This window comes from Aulonocara sp. 'chitande type north' Nkhata Bay, linkage group LG3 (assembly GCF_057382095.1).
Source record: "Aulonocara sp. 'chitande type north' Nkhata Bay isolate Kocher_YH1m ecotype deep benthic linkage group LG3, A_spYH_male_GT1.1, whole genome shotgun sequence".
Taxonomy (NCBI): Eukaryota; Metazoa; Chordata; class Actinopteri; order Cichliformes; family Cichlidae; genus Aulonocara; species Aulonocara sp. 'chitande type north' Nkhata Bay.
In genome coordinates, this window is record NC_141346.1 from 42,565,994 (window position 1) to 42,580,930 (window position 14,937).

Genomic DNA, 14,937 nt, shown 5'->3' on the forward strand with positions numbered 1-14,937 from the left:
AAATAAAAAATCCCATCACTGCAATATTTTTACCCATCTTGCCGCCAAACGAGCTTCCTATTTCTGTTGTATTCATAACAAACTTTGCTAATTCAGTTTCACTTCTGCAGTTCGGCTCTTCAAGGGCAGGTGCCTTACAGGAAAGCCAGTATTTGCTTTTATGTCAGGAGTCGTCTGCCGGTGTGTATACAAGTGAAGTGCAAACAGATGAACCCCTTCCTGTCTTTACACAGGCATACGCACACGAGATGACAAGCGTTACTTATGTGGGTGAGAGTCTAAAGAACTTAATGCGAAAGGTGCCGATGCTGTAGAAGGCCTGCGGTTGTTGTTGCTGAGAATTCCCCAGGCATGTGTCTGTCCTCCTGGTTGAAAACCGTTTCTCAAGCTCAGCAGTAGCTGAGAAGCAAACCCAGCATCCCTGTATGATTTCCTTTTTTTTAATGCGGAAACATTCGAACCAAGATCAAAACAAAATTCGATTTGGTGTTTTTAAAAAAACAAACAAGCAAAAAACACCAGTCTCACTTTAAAAATCGAATCTTCTAAAATAATAATGCACTGGTGTCGAGCATTAACCAATGAGTGTAAGGAGAATTACGTCACTCTTAGAGGTGTTACGAGATGTGGTTAGCTCAGGAAATGGGGGCTCAAACCACCAGCTTTTTTTAAAGCTTACTTACTGGTCATATTTCTCCAATAACAGAAGAATCAAGTGTAAAGTGGTTTAGCATCTCATCACTGCAGCTTTTTTGACCGAGGCCTGTAGCTTTCTCAGTTTTTAAATCAATATATGGACATGCGTGAACCCCCCTACCCACCCTGTTGTGTTTGGCTCATCATCCACCATCATCATCACCTCATTCAGAGCAGGGGAACGTGGCTTTAGGTCCTCACTATGTGCAGAGAAACGGATTTTTAGCATCTTTTTTAACAAACGATTTCCTGTCAATCATTTAATGGCATCTTATAATGTTAGGCTGTAAGAAAGCTCTGGTTTGCTGTGCGGAGTAACAAGCAGCGGCGTTATGTCAAACGCTCAAAACAACCCACATTATCTAACCTGGTGACAATGTTTTTAAAACTAAGTGATATTTATACTTGGACAACAGATAAATTATAACCCAGCTCGCACTTGTACCAATACGGTCAGAGGTCAGGTGATCATTGTTTGCAGATTTCACTCATGTGTGACCTTGTGTGTAACAGCCGTGCTGGTCAGTGCACGAGTTTAAACAGGTGTGTAAAAACAAAAACCCGTGTGAGTGAGGGGATGAACTGGCTCCTTAAATGGAAATCGGTCTGAGATCAAATATAGTCTGTGTCTTATGTTAAAAGCACATTTTTAATGCTGAAACCCGAAGTTGTATTTTTGTTATTTAGCTCTGTATTTAATCACGTTTATAGGCAAAGCTGTCCGCCTCCTTGTCAGCCGTAGTTAGTGTACCTGGTATGTGTTCATGTAACCGGCAGACTAATTATTACACGCGCTCAGTTAGATATGACACAGACTCTAATAGTGAATAACTTTGTGTGAATTCTCTGAGGTAAGTCTTTTCCACATGTAGACTAGCTTGCACACTAATAACATGTATATTTTGGTAGCATTGTGTTTGGAGTAGGCAGGATATTGGACGACCAACAAACAGGAAATGGTCAAAGGCAGATTTGAAACCGGGCCCCAGTGAAAGACATTGTGGCCTGTGAGTCACCTACGCAAACCAGTGAACTAAATCCACGGCCACACGTCTGCCCTTCCACAGACAGACAGTGTCTGTGTCATGTTTCTCGTTTATGGGCTATGATTGCTTGCATTATCATTGCGCAGTGTCTATGGCCTCACAGTGCTGGAATTAGCGCATCAACACCATTTAACTCACATTTCTTTTTTTAATGTCAACAATATTAATAATATATAAACAACATTCATCAGACCACATATTTAAGAAACTCGCGTATTCCAGTCATTAAGATCCCAAATGTCTCCATCAGCCTGGAGGTCAGGGAGCTTAAGTCGGGACCAGCCAGGACAGGGAATGGTCCCTCCGACCACTGCGCAGCTCTGCTGTTAATCAGCATGTGGTTCACCAGGAAAAGGCAGAAAAGGTCAAAAATAGACCCAAGTATAAACATGCTGATGTTCCATCTTGCTGCTGCTGCATGACTGTAACATTCCCATATCAGGATGAAGCCTCACGGACTGATGTGATGGCGTAAAGGGCCCTTCCTAGCTGAGAACATGTTCCTGTTACAAATAAAATCCCAATGAAGACCGGCTTTTTCCCTTCAGGCGTCCTCCGCGTTGCCTTGACATGAGCTCTGGTCATGTGAGAAACTCCTGACTGCTACCGGCTGAGTTTCCTCTTGCGGGACTTCAGGGACTTGCGAGACTTCCAGGGAAATGATGGTCTGAGCCGTCATCGTTCTCTCCCTGAAGGGCAAAAAAGAGCAAAGAGAACAAATAAGCTCATTTGCCTCCTTTCTGAGGCGTCGTGGTGGCTGGCATTTCCAAATCACTGAAAAGGAAAGTCATTAATATTCACGAAGCCGCACTTTCATCTTGAAATCACACACCAACTGTCCACAGCGATCCCTCATTGAGTCACGGTGTAGTAATAGCAGTTGTAGTGATGGAGAACCTGAAGCAAATGAGCTTTGTTTTACACGTTTATCTCAAAATTAGTCACCCGTCTACAGAAAGTTCCCTTTTTGACTGTTTCTAATATGTGAACATTAATTTGCATTGGTTTACATACATGGCACACTCAGTTTTACAGAGAACTGCAGTGCATGGACATTACCAGACGATAGGGTGAATCACGCAAACACTCCTGCCGTAAACAAACTCAGTGAAATCCTGTCTCGGTTTACTGGATTTTACAGTCAGCGTCCTATTTATTGACTAAAAGGCAAAAACAATGTAAAGTATATTCTGGGATGAGCTGTGACGGGATTGCCCCCCTCGTCTTCTGGACATCTACTTTCAAATCAAACTATTGTCACATAAAATCTGACAACAACAAGTTTTTGTCTTTATGTTTTTCCCCTTTCTACTTAGTTGCTCCATGTTAAGGATTTCTACATTCATTGATTGGTAAACTGAGCTCAAAGCCGTCCAAACGCCATTTGTTCACACTGAGAAGCTGTGAGCTCAGTGAAGGTGAATTGTGCGACTGCAATAGTAATCTTTACCCATTTGCCAGTGTACCTTTACTGCTGTAAATATTATAACTAGATCACAGTCTGATTAGCGGATTAGATAGCTGTGTGACTAATTAAAGGTAAAGATCAGACTAAACCAGTGGAGGAACTTGTGTGATGATGCCTCACAGCAACAAGGTTCTGGGTTTTTAGCCTCCAGAATGGCTTTGTGTGTGCACTTGGCATGTTGTCCCAGTGGCCTATGTGGTTTCTGAGTGCTCCATCCATAGTCCAAAGACGTGCACGTTAGGTTATCCGTTGGTTCTAATTTAGCCCTACAGGTTAGAACTGTGCCCTACTGTGTCCGTGTCAACCCTGTGATGGGCCAGCGACAGCAGCAATAGGCTCGAGTCACCCACTGTGGTTAAACGGTTAAGAAAGAGGGAGGGTGAAGTAACATGAGTCATGCAACTGCTTGTTGCACAACATCTTTAAGCAATTAATATCTAACATCTGTGGTCCTGCTTTTAGATGAAGCTGACTTTGAAAAATACTGAGCACACCTTTGGTAATTTTGTGGTGACCCTTATCACTGCGTAAAGGAAAACAGAGGGGCAACTTGTTGCCAGGTGAATGTCAGAAGATCACACTGCCTGACGCAATGATCGGGATATTAAAGCAGGACTGTAGAGCATCGACCTTAAAAGATGAAGGCACTTTTGAAAGTTCAGTGGTGCACTGTGACCCAGGGAATGGTGCAGTGATCACAAGAGTTAGACATTAGACTAAAAGTCTAATTACTTTGTTGGACTATTGTGGAGGTTTTGCAGGCGGTTCTGCGTTCAGGAGGTTCCGTGTGGAGTTTGCATGTTATCTCGGTGGCTGCGTGGGCTCTCTCTGGGTATTCCTACCATGTTAGCTTAACGTGCTGTAGTGTGACTGTGGGCGTGCACGGTTAGTATGTCTCTCTGTGAACCCTGCATCTAGACCTGCGGCAGCTGGGATAACGACCCTGAACTGAATGAGTGGATCCATGCACCTGTCCACTTTGTGGAGAGGGTCACTTGAAAACAACACACATTATTGAACATTATTCTATGTCTGTCCTAAAGGACATTTCTTTCTATCGCTTTTATCAAAACACTTAAATTAAATGAGGGGTTATTATTATTATTTTTTAGAACTTTTTTAGAAGCCGTTTTTATGATGGTCTTTTCCCCTTTAATTAGTCACTTGTCTGTATATCATCTATAGACGCAGACAGAAAAGTAGAAACTGATGGAATATTGCAATTTTGACCATTAAGGGGTTGTAAATACATTTAATGAATGGATGAGCCCGGACATACCTCGTTCTGTAGGGCACATGAGACCAGTTAGCACGCACAGTCCAGCCCAGGACACTCTTCAGATATCGGGAACAGCAGGGGAACCTGCGACTCAACTGCTCCAGAAGTTCCTCTTTACGCAAACCGTAAACAACTGGCGCAACGCACTGGGCCAGACTGAAGAAAGCAAAAATGACAACGGCGGACAGCTCCTTGGTCTCCCGCTGAATAAACGCCCGCTTGTAGAGAATTGAAAGCACGAAGTTCACAAAGTTGGGGAGCAGGTAGACAGCGAGCTGGGAACCGTGAAGGGCGATCGTTCTGCATCCTGCCCGATTTCTGCGATTGAGGACCCCGAGCCGCCGTCCCTCCATGAGTATCCTCACGTAGCTGTAGAGAATGATCAGCGTGCACAGCCCTATAAAGAGCACCTTCTGTAGTTCGCCTTTCTTCAGTTGCTCCCGGCCGCACTCGCCCCGATCAGGCGCACCACTGTCTTTAAAAAGCAAACTGAGGGGGATCACCAGCGCCACCATCCAGGTAAACACTCCAAGGAGCCAGGGCCAGTGGCCCTTATTGCACACAGAGCTGTAGCGCATCGGGTGGCACACGGCGCAGAAGCGGTCCAGAGCCATCGCGGTGAGCGTCAGGAGGATGTTGGACGCGCTGCTGATCAAAATGGTAATCATTGCCATGCACGCAGAGCGGGACAGCCGCGTGTCCAGGTGGATCTGGTAGTAGAACACACTGCTCATGCCCAGGTGAACCAGCGCGGACACCAGCAGGTGGAAAATGAGCACGAAGCGGGCGTGACGCCGGAGCCGCTCCTCGCGCAAGATAGTCCAGTTGATGATGAGGTTGAAGAAAAGCAGCACGGAGAAAGAAACCGTGGACACGTAAAAGCGTACGCAGGTGTAGTCGCTGACCTCCGTGGTGTTGTTCCGTGACATTATTCTTCATCGGGGTTTGGGTGGATTTACAAGATAATGACGGAGGCAGCGGTGGAGCTGATGGGGAAGACAGTTTGTCCGCCGCATGTTCCTCTCTGTCTGCTGCTCTGTCACTGCAGACCCAGACATCCGCTCTCTCTCTCTCCCTCTCTCTCTCTCTCTCTCTCTCTGTCATAGGCAGGCCTACTTGTGTCACGTGTCTGTATGAGGTCTTTTGGTAAACAATAAATTCTCTATAGGTGTTGCGACTTTCATCTGTAAATAAAGCCGCGGCCGGCTGAGTTGGTTGTGTCCCTGTGACGCGCCTCCAATAATCCATAATGGGTCGTACTTGTACTTTGCACATTTATTTTAAGAACAAAACAAAAACAAACATTTGCGCTTTCAATCAATTTACAAATAGCGCATGGATTAACTGGTGTGCCAAAAAATGACGGTCAACAGAAAAGTTTGCCCAAAAACCACTCACCCAACACCTGCTGCGAACACCGACATCAGGTAAATAGACTGTGACCACACCCACATACCATCACCTGAGACGCAGGTAAAGCTATACACCTGTGCCACCAAAACAAAAAGGAAAAACATAAACATTGACTTTGGCTCTTACAACAGGCTTTATCAACCATCCTCACACCGGCCTCCTTTCTAACTCCAATCCCAGCCAAACCTCGACATCCACTCTTAACACCCCCACAGTTTGCACGTGGCCTTTGGGAGAAGTTCAAATCTAACACAATTGCTGCACATTTACACCACACGCAGTATTAATTACCAGTGATTAAGTTAAATTCTATTAGTCCTCTTTGTCTTTTGAAACGACAGAAGAATTCAGGTTTAAAACGGATCTGCAAAATTAATTTAAAAAGAGCTTTTGAAACATTTTGATATTATTATTAAATATAATATTAATATTAATTATTATTATTATTATTAAAATTAACACGCGAGTTACACAGTTGCTTTCACGTAGGGGAGACCGGGGATAGTTCTAACGTGGGTCAGTTGTAACACTTCCAATTTCTCCAATCAGGGCTAAGTTTCAAATGATGTGACTCATCCTGTGCATGCCCAATTCAGTTCTGCTATCACATGTGAAAAATCAGCACATTTTGTCAAACACAGATAATTTAACATGAAAAAAAGTAATTTGTATGCCAAAAAGTAAGTTTTTCTACTTTATTTCAATTTGTAATAGCATTATCTGCTTTGCAGTTAAACTCATCAAACTTAAATTATGTTATTTGTATGTCTATGGGGATATATTCTGTGTAGGTCTTTAGTGCTAATGTTTTAGCCGTTGCCTGTAATGTTAGCTAGTTCATGGCTATAGGAGTCTGGGTTAGTTGTAACAATAATGCAGATGTTACAACTTACCACACTATTACTTTAACTTATATTAAACAAGTTGGGGCAACGACATCAGCAGAGAGAGGTTCACTGGTCGCTTTTGTATATGCGGTTAATGCCATTGGCAACACAATTCCTCCACTGTTTGTGTTCCCACACATACCTTATGCAGACCACTGTGTCAGAGATGGACCAGTAGGAAGTACTGGTAGTGGAAATAAATCAGGATGGGTGCAAGAAACAGATTTCCTCATCTTTCTGAAGCACTTTGCAAACCACACCAAGGTAAGCCATGATAAAAAGTAATGGAATTGCGATGCTGGTGAACAACTACATTTTTTCAGCTTCATTGTTATGTTCAGAATTGGTGCAAGAGTTGTAGGTTATAATGCCCACTGAGCCAATGAGGCCAAACTCAAGGAAGACCAACCAAAATTAATGAAATATTCAGTTGCAGAAAATTCCATAATTTGTCTTTTTTGGGGGGTTGGAATATGTTCAAAAGCTAGATTTCTGCATTCTGTCACACACACACACACACACACACACACACACACACACACACACACACACACACACACACACACACACACACACACACACACACAGCTACATACATGGCTCTAAGTGCATTCATGTGTTGAATAAACAAAGATTACATGTTAATTTTTTGTTAGTACCCTTATTTCATTGTGTTACATTTTACCCCAGGATATGTTACAACTAACCCAGACTATGGGGTTAATTGTAACATTTCACTCTTCGTGTTTGAGACCATACCATGCAATGGGTAATTGTGCTGCAGAGAAAATAGCTGCACTATTTAATAGCAGAGACATGTAAATACTTTGCATTACATTTTGAATCCACTACCTTAAAAGAGCTCCAATTTACAGACAGAAATGTCAAAAATGTTACAACTATCCCCGGTCTCCCCTACAAAGTTTCCTCGTGTCTGAAATTGTGCAGTTTGTCATGTAAGCACTGCAACGAGGTGTCTGACAGCAGGCTGCCACCTACTGCTGGGCTCCAAGCACACTGGCTTCATCTCATCATGTCGACTGTCTTACACGGGTGCTTTATACGAATTTTCCTCTTGTGAGTATAAAAGGCCCCAAAGTTCATAGGATAATTCTATCTGAGTTCTTACAGAGATATCCCTTAAAATATGGACAATAACAAACCTGCTAAATTCCTTCCAGAATCTCTGTGTAAAAGAACAGTACCAAAAAAGATGTGTCACAGTTTCTGGATGATCCCCACAGAAAGTACAATTAGTATTTATGTCCCTTTTAAATTTTACCATGTAGAGACTGGCTGGATAACATTTATGTAGAATTTTAAATGAGACTTCTTTCACCTTATTTACAATCAAATATTTATGGGGGACCATCCAGACTGTCTTCCACTTGCTATCTGGAACATATCGGTTCCAATAAAATATTATATATGGGAGAGAGACGATATCTTCTTGGAATAAACTACGTATTCTCTTATTGCTGTTACCAAGTTCCTGTGAAAAGCAGATTTTTCCTATTGGTGACTCAGCTGGATCAGGGAGAGTGACTGAGGTAGAGATCGAGCTGTCAGTGTTTTTATATAACATTAAAGTCCCTGAGGGTATGGCACCAAGCACCATTATGATACAGACTTATAATTTGCAGCTTCCCCCCGAAATTCTATACGCGAAAAGTTAGCGCCAGAGGCCTCGGGGCGCCTGCTTGCTGCTGAAGTTAAAGTAAACTTTATTGTCATCTCCGTTCAGTGATTCTTGAGATAAGGGACAAAACATGTCCGGCAGATAAAACCCAATTTTGTGGTTAAAAATATGCATACAAGTGTTAACCCAACTGCCTAAAAGACAAACCAAGGCAATGTTTATACAACAAAACTATGATTTTGCATTTTTTATAAATATATATTTATTTTAAATGGTACAATACATTACCAGTACCTTAAAAATCCATTGTCCAGAAGCAGGTGTGATAATATTAAAATACAGAAAAAAAATTAAAAGTAATGTAAAATTAAACATCATGGCTCTCGTCACTAAGTATTTAAGTCAATACCTTATATAATATCAAAATATGCAATTGAAATTTTATTTTTAAATATTTTTTAAGTGATTAAAATCGTGTCCAGAGTTTTTGTCAACACCGTCAGATTTTTTTAAAAGTACAAAAAAATCAGGAATTATTGTGGGTAGCTTACACTCTGAGGACCCCTTTACCACTTCCTGTTTGATACACATGCCATGAGGTCACTGCTGTGATAATTCTTTTGTTTTTATTTCATGTATTGCACACCTTTCTGATAAAACTCTGTGTCACAACCATAATGCGTTAACACCAAAGTCGATGTAATCCAAGATTTAATTATTTTTTCTTGTAAAAACAGCCTCATTTAGGTAGATTGTAGAGGCCATAAGCAAATGATGAAAAACAAGATGGCTTCTGTCAGATAAACACGTGTTATGAGAGAAAGTAGGGTATTTTGTCAACACCATCAGGATTTTTGTCTGACGGTGTTGACCCTTTTTCTAATGGTGTTGACAAATGTCACAAAAGTGTGCTATTCACCATTTATATTAAGTTATTTTTTACTAATATTTCAGATATATTACCTCCTGTGTATTTTACTGATATTTCTGCTTCACAGATGTGTCAAATATTATCAAATTTGCCTTATCTTGAATCTCATTGTTTATGTATACATCATTAATCCTGTAGGAAAATGCTTAGTCCTCTGCATTTAACCCATTCACTCAGTCATGCAGTGGGCAGCTACCAATCCAGGATAGCCTCTGTTCGTTGGATTTGAGCGCCCAACCTTTCGATCATGTAATATCCACTGAGCTAGCTGTGCCCCGAGAGCTGTTCTTTAAGTGATGATGTATGAATCTTGCTTCCGGGCCCAAACTACTCTGTGTTTATTAAGCCTGTTGTGCTGTTAAAATGTTTTAATGCTTTTTATCTTGTTCTATTACATCTGAACAAGCCCCTAAAACAACATTCATCCTCCAGCTTCACTGTGTTTATGTTATGCTAACACAGCTGTGTCGCTAGCAATCACGTAGCACATCACTATATACCAGCTAGCCCAACTTCAGTAACCTGACAATAGTCACTGCTGTTTAGTTTACTGTCTCCATTTATGTTGGAAGTGGTAGCAGAGCTGGTATATCATGTTCAGGTAGAAACAAGCAATCTAACTTCTAACTCTGTTAAATTTCATATATTCTGTTTTCATGGATGCCTGGATGTTACACCTGGTAGAGCAGCCACACTGATCATTTTATTAAAGATGAAAGAATTTAGACAGTTTGTAACTCTCGGTGATGCCGCAGAGTTCCTTTGACTTTGGGATCTGCAGCGGAGTTTGGACCTGGAAATGGCTAATCAGAATCAGAATCAGAATCAGAAAGGGGTTTATTGCCAAATGTTGAGCAGGTTTACAACATTAGGAAATTGCTGCGGTGCTTCAGTGCAAACATAGTGTCATAAATAGCACTTAAATAGTGTCATAAATAGCACTTAAATAGACATGAAAAAATAAAAGTAGGGATAAGAATTAAAAGTGCTACGTGGAAAGATATGTGCATGAGCTATACATGAGATATATACATGAGAATAAGAATTAAGAGTGCTACGTAGAAAGATATATACATGAGTGCAGGTGGTGATCAGTGCCAAACATGGAATGATGCAGTGACACAGCGTAGGGTCATGTGTTAGTGGTGGGAACAGTCATACGGTTATTGTTCATGTGTTCAACAGCAGAGGGGAAGAAACTGTTCTTATGGCGAGAGGTTCTGGTGCGAATGGACCGGAGCCTCCTGCCTAATAACATCAAACTTAATGGCTGGATAACATTTCTATTGCTTAATGCATAATTTTGTTGTGAATATTCATCCTTAATCTGTAAAAAAGCATAAGGTTCAGAAGAATTATAGTGATTACAAAATGGTACATTTCAGGCTATAGCAAAGGGGAACCTGTTAGTAGAGGAACGAAAGAGAAGGAACAGGGATAATCGAAAAAGAAGGAGAGAAAAAATTAACAGCCAGCCTGAGTTGAAGAAAGAGTTTCTCATAAAGGAAAGGGAAAAATGGAGAAATAGAGTGAAAGAGGGAAAATAAAGAACACCAGTGATCTGAAAGGAAGAGAAAAAAGTCAGAAGAGAAGGTTTTGGAAACAAGCACAGAGACAAAAGGAGAGAAAGTCCAGCAGGGTCTAAACACACAACCACAGAGAACTTTAGGAATCAAGGAGTAGTAGGCAGCTACTTGCTGGTGAACTATTAAGATGTAGAACTTGACATGTGCAAAAACAGAATTGTTATGATGTGTCTTGTGATATTACAAAGGTTGTTAAGGTTTAATTGTCATTTTGAAAGAAATACTATCTTGTTTTCTACTAGTGTGTCACCACCGTCAGCACCTTAGTTGACAAGGTGTTTATTTTTCTAGTTGGAGAACCATATAGTTTCCTCCCTCATGATCTTCCAATAAAAATACGTAATTTTCTCAATAAATGTGTAATTTGCATGCTGCTTGATATGACTGTTTCTTATACAGATTAAATACAAGCTTCTGAAAATATGTATGACTGTAACTCTAATAATAAAAAGCCAAAACAATCTTACTTTTAAATGTGGTATAATTACTTTGAAAACATATGTGCATAAACAATAGAATAGAGAAACTGCTAATAGTCAAAATAGCTGAAACAACTTAATTTAAAATATATATTGTTGCATTTCTTTGTGTCTGACGGTGTTGACAAAAACCTTGCACTACTCCAGCAAAAACATAAATTATTAAAAAATGTTACACCTGGGAGATTGTACCAAAACATGGAGAGACAGCCAAAACTTTGTGTAAACATTATATGTAAATATGTTTTTGAAAAATCAAAAAATATATTTTAGAAAATTAAAACCTGTTTTGTGCCTAATCTCAGGAATCACTGCGCTACATACAGTCCAGTATAGAGACGAGACGACGAGGCTCCAGTTACAGCAGTGCAAGTAAACGAACAATAAATATAAGAAGAGTAAGAAAATAAATATACACTTTATACACTTTGTGTGTGTGAATGGGTGGATGACTGGATGTGTAAAGCGCTTTGGGGTCCTTGGGGACTAGTAAAAGCGCTATACAAATACAGGCCATTCACTTTAGGGCTCGGGGTAAAGGGATCAATAACAATTTAAATGGTATAATTTCAAGTTTGATGATTTAAGTCTCACACACAACCGACACGGGAGGGGGGCTGCTGCTTCCAAATAGAGCACATTTCATTCATAATGTTGTAAATCCAAGCCCATTATGTGTTCATGATTTGAAATAAATCATAGACAAAGCATATCTGTGAACTAAGGTGTAGGTATATTAGGTTATGTTGTGGTGATCCTCTGGTTGGGGGATTTGTGTTCATACTGGAGTGCAAAATTAAAACCAATGGAAGATGGACAAGAAAAGATCAAAGCCATCAGGTGCTCAGTTTAGAAAACTGCAGATGTGTCATTGGAAAATGGCAGATCATTCTGAAACAATCAGAATCATAATCAGAATTCTTTATTAATCCCTAAGGATAGTATGTGGGTTGCAGTTGGCCCAAGAAGAAATGGTAAAAATAGTAACAGTAACAGACTAAACTGTAAACAATACATTATGTTAGAGTTTACACATTTAGGAAATAGCACTAATATATACAGGTCACTCAATTATAAATATCAAGGAATAACAGAGGTGATAATAAATATCAAGAAAATTGACAAGAATATTACAGAGTAGAAAAGAACATGTGTAAAAAGGGTGTAACATAAGGGAGTGTTCGCCTAGTGCACCAAAGAGGGATGGACAGCCCCTGGGTGGGCAGTAGTGAGGGATGAGCGGTGGATTGGTTTTGTGGGGTAGTACTGATTCCTGTGGGATAGGCTTTCACTTGTAAAGAGGCAGTGAATCAGAAAGGGTGTGAGAGACAAGACTCAGGACAAAGGATCAGCAATGACCTGGCCCCTGTGTGATGGCTGAACGGAAAGATGCGGAGAGTTGGACATCAATGCATAATTCATGTTTTGGGTTTAAAAGAAAAGTTATTCACAATAGTAAGTAGACACTGAAGGAGAAGCGGTGAACGGCCTTATTAGTTTCTGTACTTTTTTCTCTTGTTTATTCAGTTAGGGAGTTAGGGGCAGCACTTGTCTATTTTTGGTTTTTGTCTCAACCAGGGGTTAGGTAGCACTTCCCTTTTTGAAAGAAACTTGTGTTATTTGTCATTTTGGTCTTTGTTAATACTGGGGTTAACGCTTTCAATTTGGTAGCAATAAAATCACCTTAACTTGTAAACTGGCTTCTGGGTATGACTTTGGGGACCAGGGCGGGGTCACGTTCCTTTTAAACCCAGTGCAGTTCAGACCTGCGTATAATTCCTCCCGACTGGCGTATGACTCTCCCGACCGGCATATAATTTCTCCCGACCGGCATATACTTCCTCCCGCTCGGCGTATCACTCTCCCGACCGGCGTATGAGTCTCTGACCGGCATATGACTCTCCCGACCGGCGTATAATTTCTCCCGACCGGCATATACTTCCTCCCGCTCGGCGTATGACTCTCCCGACCGGCGTATGACTCTACCGACAGGCGAATACTTCCTCCCGACCGGCGTATAATTCCTCCCGACATGTGTATAGTTCCTCCCGTCCGGCGTATGACTCTCTCGACTGGCTTATAGTTCCTTCCGACCGGCGTATGACTCTCCCGACCGGCGTATAATTCCTCCCGACATGTGTATAGTTCCTCCCGACCGGCGCATGACTCTCCCGACCTGCGTATAGTTCCTCCCGACCGGCGCATGACTCTCCCGACCTGCGTATAGTTCCTCCTGACCGGCGTTTGACTATCCCGACCGGCCTATAGTTCCTCCCGACCGGCGTATGACTGTCCTGACCGGCGTATAATTCCTCCCGACTGGCATATAGTTCCTCCCAACCTGCGTATAGTTCCTTCCGACCGGCGCATGACTCTCTCGACTGGCGTATAGTTCCTCCCGACCGCCGCATAGTTGCTCCCGACCGGCGTATAGTTCCTCCCGACCGGCGTATGACTCTCCCGACCGGCGTATAATTCCTCCTAACCTGCGTATAGCTCCTCCCAACCGGCGCATAGTTCCTCCTGACCGGCGTATGACTCTCCCGATCGGCATATACTTCCTCTCGACCGGTGTATGACTCTCCCAACCGGCGTATAGTTCCTCCCGAACGGCGTATGACTCTCCCGACCGGTGTATTACTCTTCCGACCGCCGTATGACTCTCCCGACCGCCGTATGACTCTCCCGACCGGCGTATAGTTCCTCCCGACCGGCGTATAGTTCCTCCCGACCGGCGTATGACTCTCCCGACCGGCGTATAATTCCTCCCGACATGTGTATAGTTCCTCCCGACCGGCGTATGACTCTCCCGACCGGCGTATAATTCCTCCCGACATGTGTATAGTTCCTCCCGACCGGCGCATGACTCTCCCGACCTGCGTATAGTTCCTCCCGACCGGCGCATGACTCTCCCGACCTGCGTATAGTTCCTCCTGACCGGCGTTTGACTATCCCGACCGGCCTATAGTTCCTCCCGACCGGCGTATGACTGTCCTGACCGGCGTATAATTCCTCCCGACTGGCATATAGTTCCTCCCAACCTGCGTATAGTTCCTTCCGACCGGCGCATAGTTGCTCCCGACCGGCGTATAGTTCCTCCCGACCGGCGTATGACTCTCCCGACCGGCGTATAATTCCTCCTAACCTGCGTATAGCTCCTCCCAACCGGCGCATAGTTCCTCCTGACCGGCGTATGACTCTCCCGATCGGCATATACTTCCTCTCGACCGGTGTATGACTCTCCCAACCGGCGTATAGTTCCTCCCGAACGGCGTATGACTCTCCCGACCGGTGTATTACTCTTCCGACCGCCGTATGACTCTCCCGACCGACGTATGACTCTCCCGACCGGCGTATAGTTCCTCCTGACCGGCGTATAGTTCCTCCCGACCGGTGTATAGTTCCTCCCGACCGGCGTATGACTCTCCCAACCGGCGTATAGTTCCTCCCGACCGGCGTATGACTCTCCCGACCAGCGTATAGTTCCTCCCGACCGGCGTATGACTCACCCGA

The 14,937-nt window shown here is 42.8% G+C and overlaps 1 protein-coding gene across 1 annotated transcript; it reads right to left on the minus strand.

Moving 5' to 3' along the window:
- Window positions 1-1,881: 1,881 nt before the first annotated feature.
- Window positions 1,882-5,510, minus strand: LOC147335755 (olfactory receptor 51E1). The gene is made up of 2 exons (XM_086281727.1): window positions 4,490-5,510; window positions 1,882-2,431 (listed from the first exon to the last, which is right to left on the minus strand). The coding sequence occupies exons 1-2, from the start codon at window positions 5,416-5,418 to the stop codon at window positions 2,287-2,289; spliced, it is 1,074 nt and encodes a 357-aa protein (XP_086137853.1). The 5' UTR covers window positions 5,419-5,510; the 3' UTR covers window positions 1,882-2,286.
- Window positions 5,511-14,937: the final 9,427 nt, after the last annotated feature.